This window comes from Atta cephalotes (assembly GCF_000143395.1).
Source record: "Atta cephalotes unplaced genomic scaffold scaffold00089, whole genome shotgun sequence".
Taxonomy (NCBI): Eukaryota; Metazoa; Arthropoda; class Insecta; order Hymenoptera; family Formicidae; genus Atta; species Atta cephalotes.
Window position 1 is genome coordinate 599,484 of NW_012130153.1, and position 9,660 is coordinate 609,143.

The 9,660-nt window shown below is 34.9% G+C and overlaps 1 protein-coding gene across 1 annotated transcript in view; it reads left to right on the forward strand.

Annotated features, from left to right (window-relative positions):
* The first annotated feature begins 845 nt into the window (after positions 1 to 845).
* LOC105624816 (protein suppressor of sable) overlaps positions 846 to 9,660 on the forward strand; it is an 11,155-nt gene continuing 2,340 nt past the window's right edge. Inside the window, exons 1-8 of the mRNA XM_012206167.1 lie at positions 846 to 889; positions 6,448 to 6,832; positions 6,963 to 7,173; positions 7,204 to 7,215; positions 8,116 to 8,468; positions 8,656 to 8,869; positions 8,986 to 9,284; positions 9,428 to 9,638. Of these exons, the coding sequence (XP_012061557.1) occupies positions 846 to 889; positions 6,448 to 6,832; positions 6,963 to 7,173; positions 7,204 to 7,215; positions 8,116 to 8,468; positions 8,656 to 8,869; positions 8,986 to 9,284; positions 9,428 to 9,638 (1,729 nt within the window). The remainder of the gene's footprint in view (positions 890 to 6,447; positions 6,833 to 6,962; positions 7,174 to 7,203; positions 7,216 to 8,115; positions 8,469 to 8,655; positions 8,870 to 8,985; positions 9,285 to 9,427; positions 9,639 to 9,660) is intronic.

Genomic DNA, 9,660 nt, shown 5'->3' on the forward strand with positions numbered 1-9,660 from the left:
AGAGAGAGAGAGACGCCCACAACGATCGCTGGGTCGTATGCCACGTCAGCCAGAATGACGTCGTTGTCGCGATGATGAGAAAAGGAGGCTCGTGCGATCTGACGGTACTCTAATTTTCCACGCGCGACACATTGGTCGAGAGAGAAAAAGAGATCCACGTGAGGGGACGATACCGCTAGTGAAAAATAAAAAAAAAAAATAACGAAAAGGGAGATTGAAAAGGTATCCCGTCTTCGATGAGAGGGCAAGAGAAAGGGAGGAGACCGAGGGTAGAAAAACCAGCTGAGAAAAGTGCATAATATATCCGCGCGTTTATTCAGTTTGTAAGAAAAAAGACTTTTTTGAGAAAAGCTTGTCTGTCTCTTAAACGTTTTCGAGTCCGAACCTGTCAATAATATTCGCGAAGGTCTTTGTGAAAGAAAGATGAAAATGTAACAAATTAACCCCCCCTCCCCCCGTAGAGACAGAGCAAAGAGAAGAGAAAACGCATAAGTTTTTGGTGACACAAAATATCGTTTGATATTTTCAGAAAAAGAGAGAAAGAAAGAGAGAGAGATAGAGATACGACGGAGAAAGGGAGAAAGAAAGACAAAATAGTTTCTTTTCCAGTTTCATATGTGGAGCGCTTATTAAGCTCTCCCAAATGCTAGCATTCGGTCGACGCGATTATTCCGTCAGAGCAAAGACCTGTCGAGTGTGGTCGGGCAAATCGATCGTATGATCCGCCGTCTCGGCCGATCGGACGGTCGCAGTGCTGATATAGGAAATTCGGTACTTCACTCCGGGGTACCATCGAGAGCGCATACACACAGATCGAGACTCGATCTGCGGAACCAAAAGCGAAAATGGCAGTAGAGAGTGTTTCCGCGGCTGAGACTCTGATCCAAAGGTTTGCCACCTAAACTATATACTATCGTACTCTTCCGCGCGTTAGATATTCTCATTTAATAATTCGAATGTGGGGTACATATACAGAGGCGATGGAAAATTTCTCGCGAGTGACATTGTAATCATCATTCACGCACACCTGTACATACACACATACTTGCATACCTACCTACCTCCTACCTACCTACCTACAAATTCACATATCTCTCTTAATTCTTCCGCCCCTCCATCACCCTCCTAGTGACGCATTCCCTCTCCTCTATTTTCGTTCCGCCAGAGCGCAACGGAAAAAGAACGATATCGTTCGATTTCGACGCATCTCACGTTTCTTCTTTCGTAAAATATGCTTTACATCGTTACAATCTTATAACTTTTCTCTCGATTAAAAAAACGGCATCTGCAGATTTATTCTTAAATACTACGATTGAATATATTCTCTAAATTTTTTGAAGTCAAATTTCACTCTAAAGAGTAAAAATTGAGCCAGTCCTGAAAAAGAATGACTCAATTTTCAATTCTTTAGAGTGACAATTCATTCTAAACATTTACAGAGTATAATATAATGTAGAATTTTCGTATGCGATCTTTTTCAGGAACAAGGCCTCTGTCCGCTCCATTTTCTTTCTCGGGACACGATGAATCGATTTCGAGCGAGGAAGCGGGGTGAACAGGGGGTCAAGGTCATTCCTGCAATCTTCGTCGAAATGACGCCGTGATTATTCTCGATAGTCGATTGTGATCCCGCGGGTATCCCAGCGGATTATTTTCAGAATTGGGTCGGGGTGCAGTTTTGACGAGAGAGAGAGAGAGAGAGAGAGAGGAGGAGAGAGAGAGAGAGAGGAGAATCGCGTCGCAACTCCGGCTTGTTTTATTTATAGACTATACCGGCGATTATAAAACGCAGAATATTTTGACTCATTCAGATCCTGAAATCGTAAATGCACGGCAATTTATCAATGCGAAAATAGAATAAATATCTTAAATCTTCGATCGGCAAGTATTGGATTGTAAATGCGCATAATTTTTCGTAGTAGAAATGATTTAATTTATACTGAGTAAGAGAGTCAGAACTACTTCAAATTCGCGAATAATGCTTTTCTACCGATATGGTTATATAAATATAATTAAATTTTAATATAGTTATATTTTAATATATTTATATATAGTTAAATTTTTATTTCAGTTCAATTAACTTTTTATCTTTTTTTTTAATTGTTAGAAAATAATTAAGAATAAGTTGAATGAGATTAAAGTTAATCTATATTGATAGAAATGAGCATAAATCCAAATCGAGACGGTAAACGCTTCGAAATTATGGTTCGATCGTTTCCGGGTCACTTCTGGTTGATCACTTAGGTTCTTCAGCTTTTCTTTCCTCTTTACAAAAGATCGATTACACTCGTGTATACAACGACGGTATAAGTAGGATGAAATGAATATAGAGAAACCTATTAATTTTTCCTCCTACGATACATATCAGGTGTCTCGGATGCATCGCATTTTAGGTTTTGATGAAATTTCTGTAATTTTTCTAATTCAACCAAGTTTTATTTCTTAATAAAAATGTGGGACCAAAATATTCTGATTATGAATATTAAAATCGCATAGCAGTAAAAGATAATTTGGTTCAAAGACGCATTCTATAAATTAATGATTAGAATTTCATAAAAAGAACGATTTTGCCCAAATATCTAAAAATTTAGATACAAATCTGAAAATAATTTTGTAGGAAAAAAACCGTCATCGAAATAATTACGTAGGAAACTCAAGCATGGTGAGCAAAAAGTTTTGATATTCTAGCAATTAATTTAGCGTCCTACATAATTATTTTGATGGTCCAACAAAATTATATTTTCGGATCTAAATTTTTAGATATTTTCTGCAAAACCATCCTTTCCATTATTACATGAGCATTCTTTTTCTTTATTTCAAAAGAATTCCGCTCTATTGTTTTACGAGGCGTCCAAAATTAATTTGATCAAGGCAAGGGGTCAATTGAGCAAGGGATCAATTGCGCAAAAATTAAAGAAAGAAAGGCCTTGTTCGTTCTATGGAAAAGGTCACATCAGAATTCACAAATGAAGAGCGATAGATCCGAATCACTCCATACACATACTCTTCCAAGTCAGAACAATCGAACGCTCGTCCAAAGACCTTTAATTTTTACCCTCTTACATAACACACATGAGACACGCACATACGCAGATACGCATGCAACGCTCAACAGGCAGAAAGAGATAGAAACACAAAGAAACTCTTCAATGAACGAGAATCGACACGCGAAGAGCTTTTGGACGTAATATCTCCTTTGGCGTCGTCCGCTTTAATGTCACCCTTCAATCAAACAATATTGCAACGACGACAATGTTTAGAATGTGGTGGTTCCTTCGATGTTATGTCACTGTAACTGTATGATTATGACAATTAGTCATAATGATAATGATGATCATGATGATGAATAATGATCTGATGATAATGCAGATGATAATGATGATGAATTGATGATAACCCCGATGAAAGCGGTAAGGTAATTCCAATCTTTTATTTCCGTTTGGTAATCGCGCTCCCTCGCGACGACCTGTACATTAATTTGGTAATCGATCGATGGAATAGATTTTTTAAAGTAGAAGCGGATTTAATGTCCCATTTCTATCTATTAATGTAGAATAACTTTTTTATCTATCAATGTAGAATAACTTTAATCTCGATTTTTTATTTACTGTTTATATTCTTTTCAAATTCTTACAACTACAGAGAAAAATAAAAAGTAAATTAAATCAAGATTAAACTTATATGTACAAAATTAAATTTATATACATTGGTATTGATAGAAATGGGCTTAAAAAAAGAATGTCGGGAGACGATGGAATCCCCGATGAATTCAAGCTTCGGAAGACATGCGGAAAAGACCTTGTGCCAATTGATAACCGCAAGTCATGGACTATTTATAAACATTTTCGTGTATTTTTCGGATCATCCGATTCCCAAATTCAAGCAGCGAATTCTTCCGCTGCGCGTTCTTTATATTTCGAGGAATGTTCGTTCCTTCGCTAATATCTATAACGAATTGTTTTTTTCTTCGTAGAGTCAATTACGTAACCTTTTCTCTACAGTGAAAACATGAAAGAATATTTTTATGTATGTATGTACATATACACATATAAGAAAAAAGTTACGTGATTGACCTCTGAAGAACGAGTATCTCGGTATGTCGGTTTCCTTTTGCGGAAAAATCTACGGGATCTTGTCGAGTTATTAGAGAATTTTGGCAATAACATAAATTCAGATATGGGGAACGCTAAAATTATGTTATCCTTTTCTTAATTATTAAGAAGATAACCTGATTTTAGCATTCGTATCTGGATAAATATAATGGTATTGCAAAAACTCTTTATTGCCTATCTAGGCCACGTTCAGAAGGTTCAGAAGTTCACTCGAGCGTCATTTATTCTTGCTCATCGAATGTTAAACAAGGATAAAATGATACCTGAGTGTATCCAAGTAAAATTTCTGACGCAGCCTTATAGGATACGTTTTCCAATCGATTTGCAATCAATGTTTATTTCCGAACTTCAATTTTGATTTAATTTCTTTTCTAATTCATCCTAAAAGATATAAGATTTGAAAAATTTTTTCGTAATAGAAAATCAAACATATCGAAGTCCTTCTCGTCCTTCAAGTCCTTATATGGAAGGTGAAAAGGTAAAGCAATGGCTGCGGTTAGCATAGAAAACTAATCAGTTAGCGCTTAGTGATAATTTAATATAAGATTGATTCCTATGCTTAGATCCAGTGAAGAACTAAAGGTGAGAATCAATCATATTAAAGAATCTATCACTAAGTGCTAATTGATTTTTCTTTGCTGAACGCCATAGAAAAAGCAATTTTGCAATTGTTATAAAAATCTTTAATATAATTGATCTTACCTTTAGTTCTTCACCGGATTTAAATGTATAAACCAACCATATTAAAAAATTTTCAAAACTGTTTTTTCTGCTAAAGGCAATTTGCTAAACTAGCGCGATTGAACAAGAGGCACAGATAGCACAGTGAATCATTTCATTTCTTTATTCAACATTGACAAAGGATGTACACAAGGATGTAATGATTCATGTATGCTCTTGTTGGAAAAAAACAATCATTATCTCTTATTAGCGAAGAATATTGATCGAAAACTTCTAAATTGAAAATTAGATTCATACATATCGAATTATTTCGTTTCTTCTTTCGTGTCATCATTTTTTCTATAGACGGCTAGAGTGTATATGTGCGTGTTTACGCAAAACCGTGATTCTCAGCCAACATCTTTAGTAGCTGCACGCGCACCTGCTCATTTTCTTGCCGGATCTCGTCCATCGATCGGTCTCTACGTCATCCGAGTGTGCAACCTCTGTTTCGCGCCATAACGCCATCCCCTTCCCTTGATATTCTCCTTTTACGCAGTACGAATCGATGTTTTCGGCACAGCCAGTAGCTAACTAGCTACGGTGCCGCCACGTTACAGCTCGTGCAATCCGGATTTTCCCCCCCACAGGAGAGAGTGTCTCCTCCGCGCTACGTATATAGTCTGTCGACCTGTTCAATGACTGCTTGCGCTATCAATTTGACCTTGGCGACAATCGCGAGTCCGTCTTCATGAATTCGCCTCGGCGTCATTTTTAGCTCGCTGTGGCGCACGCAGGCACGCACGCACGCACGCACGAAACGCACGCACACGCTACAACAATCACCATCACCACCACCATCATCACCACCATCACCATCACCATACACTCGTGATATATTCCGAGACAGGCTATTATGATTTGCGATGAGGTGATAACATAAATCGAGAGATGCGCTTTCTTGTAGAAATTTATGAGCACAGAGTCACATTTCCGTTGAGAAATGTTCGCGTGCGATCTGTCACACTATCACGCCGATTAATTTTCGGAATGATCGTTGATGAGAAATGCGTTTCATCAATGTGTTTCGATGTACATACCATCGAAATGTATTCTGAGAAACAAACATCATCAGATCTTGCTCATCTTGATCTCGTATAAACAGTAATGCATGAACGATACATTAACGAATGAAAACGAAAACGAAAATATTAAAGATTTTGTATATATACATTACTCAATAATTTCGTGCACGAAGGAAAGTCACAATTGTACCGTATATACATATATTGCAGAGAATATATAATTCAGTAAAATAATTTGTCGTTTTACATATATATTCCATTATTTTATTATGCAACAAAAGATAATATTCCTCAGAAACGCTAAAAATAGAAACTCTGCAATTGTCATCGTTGCAACTATTGAATTAGGACAGTTTGTTTTAATTAAGGAATTTATAACTATTAATTATTACTCTTCATGTATTAAATTAAAAAAACTGTTATATATAAATACTTATCTAAACAAATATGAAGTACATAAGAAGTAAATAGTTATTACTAAATGAAAAATAATACTTGAAGAGTTTACGAATCTCAAGGGTATCTTACAAAGTATGTTGTAGATCTTTTACATAATTCTCATAATATTTTTATTTTTCTTTAATGTGCAGCAACAACGATAACGATTTAGAAGATGGAGAAATTCCATCAGATGAAGATGATGACCCAATTATCTGTGCAACAATTGAGGCACCAGTGGAGGTTGCCAAGTCAACACCAAAGCCAGATACTGCAAAAAATAAGAATTTTGATGCAAAGTTCAACAAGAATAAAAAATCTCAAGCTGCACAAACAGCTGGTAAGCATGATCGATTTTTGAAATATAAGGGACTGACTGAAGACTGGGCTGGAGATGTGGAAAAAGCTATTAAAGCTGCGATGGAAGAAGATGGAGGAAAGAATCAAGAATCTAAGTCAAAAAGCAAAAACAACAGAAATAAAATTAGGAAAAGAATGCGTGATGAGAGGGAAGAGGAGCGTGGTAAAGATCAAAAAGTATGTAAAATTCATAATCACAGATTTCATTTATATAAATATACTAAATATCATTTTTTCTGTATTAAGTGTGCTTTTGAAAACCGTAAGTTGTCTTCGTTATGATTCAATTTTTATGATTTTGATACAGAAACGAAAATTGAGCGATGATGAAAATACGATTGAAGATGAAGACGAAATGCTATTTGTACGGGGAGCTTCGCCCATCAGGAAGGATTCTCAAGAAAATAATTCTCCCAGGCGCACGAATGAGCATGAAAGTTTTGACAACAATTCGGATTATGAGGAAAGACCCAACATAAATCGACATAGAGAAAATGATAGCAAACGCGGCACTGGACGTGGAGGAGGAGGAGGAGGAGCAGGAGGAGGAGGAGGAGGAGGTGGAGGAGGTGGAGATATAATTTTTATTTCTCTTAATTGCGATGACATAATTAAAATATTATATATACAATCTATTATATATACAATACTAGAAATTAAAATATCTCTAACGGTCGAAGCTGAATCTTCATTGCTTAAATAATTCAATCTTAAATTACTATATATGTATACTATGTATATATATGTATTTGCACATGTATCATATTGTAGTCTTTCGAACTGCGCGCTGAACTGTTTCCATAAACGCTTTCCATAAACGTTTTCCTATAAACGCAATTAAACTACTCTAGTAATTACGAAATTGATAAGCAATTTTAATGATTTGATGCTATAATCAGGCATCATGTCATAAAGATGTTAATATGTTGAAAAATAGTTAATAAAAAAAATTTCTTGCGAGAAATATTCCGTATGAGTCTCGTGATTTAAAGGCTTAGGATGCTCATATGAAATACAGAGAGATCCGGGTTCAACTTCTAGCCGAGATAATATTTTTCGCAATAAAAATTATTAACAGTTTTTCAATATATTAACATCTTTATAATATGATGCCTGATTGTAGCATCAAATTATTAAAATTGCTTGTCAATTTAATTCGCGATTACTAGAATAATTTAATTGCGCTTATAGTCCGGAAAAATAATTCGGCGTGCAGTTTGAAAGACTACAATATGCAAGTATATATATATAAAATACATAGTAATTCAAGATTAAATTATTTAAACAATGAAGATCCAGCTTTGACCGTTATAGACATTTTAATTTCTAATATTGCTTGTGTTTTTCACATATGCGGTCTAAAATAAAGATTCTTAATATATATTTTTTTTATCATGGTTATATAATTAAAATTGCTTAAACTATATTTATCTATATTGCATTACTTTTAACGTTTTTAGGGCGTCGTGGTGGCAAGAACGAACGTGGTAAGAACAAGACCCGGGGTCAAGCTCGAAATGATCGAAATAATCGTCGTCAACAGAACAATGATCACGGGCAAGATCAATCGGACACAATTTGCGTATATTATATGCAAGGAAAGTGTCACAGGGGGGATGATTGCCCATACTCGCACAACGCTTTGCCACCTAGAAAGATGGAATTGTGCAAGTTCTATCTTATGGATTGTTGTGCAAAACGAGACAAGTGCCTCTATATGCATCATGATTTTCCTTGCAAGTTCTTCCACACAGGTTTAAAGTGCAGTCAGGGTGACAATTGTAAATTTTCTCATCAGCCTTTAAACGAACAGGTATTTGTAATTTTATAATCTATATGTCATCATAATATATATTCATTTACAAAAAAAATATAGTGTCAATATACATGAAATAAATGATAAATGAAAAAATTTGATACTAATAAAAAATGAAATGAATTATACTAAATTTATTACTGAAAGTAATTATATTTGAATTATTTTGTGATTTATTTTTCAGATAAAAGGTATTCTTTTAAAACACTTAGAAACTGCACCAAAGGAAATTCTTGGTGATTTTCCAAGGTTAAGTAGAGAAGGTGCAGTATTAATGATAAATAATACAGCGCGTTCTCTAGCACAAGGTCAAGATACAACAAATCAAAAGATTCCTAGTCTCTTCGAATTGAATTTATCAGTACCTGTAGAAAAGGCTGATGAAAAAGAAGAGAAAGGTAATTCTTTTTTTTAATAAATGGAAATTAACCAATTTTTACAAAATATTGTAATATTATTTTTTTATTCGTTTTAATTCTAATATTAAAAGCGTAATTATTTAATTATTAAATAGAAGAACAAACAAATCAGCAAAAGACTAATGTGAGGGAAAGAAAGCCTTCTGGAAAAAAGACGCGATGGGGATCAGATGAGGACAGAGTTCCTTACGAGCAGATTATGTTAATGCAGTCAGCAAATGAACTTGGGCTCCAACTTCCGAACGCGGCATTAGGTTTAGCCACTCAACAGACACAAATTGCTGCACCGCCTGTAGATTTCTATAGTGAAAGAACTGCAGAATCAAACAAAACTCTTGAAAAAACAAAAGAAGATCATCTGAAGACCATAGAAGAAACAAATATATCAGATGAGGTATATAATTTAAATTTATTTACTGCGCAAATTTATATCGTGATTTATATTGTTATTATGTTGAATTATGTATTGAATTACAACTAAATTATAATATTAGCACAGTTATTATGAAACTTATTATATATTACCTACATTTGCAGTTGAGAAAGAGGAAAGATATTGACTTGAGGCAGTTATTAAATGCAAAGAAATCGCCACCACTTGTCTTTAGTATAGCTGATAAAGTAGCAAGTCTTACTAAAAATAAACTTGACGACGAAAGTGATCAAGATGAGGAATCGGAACTTGTTATCGAAGTGCCAATTGAAGATGAGGATAAGGAAAGAGGAAAGCTCCATAGTAGTGAACATAGTAAGAATGGCTTATCTTATTT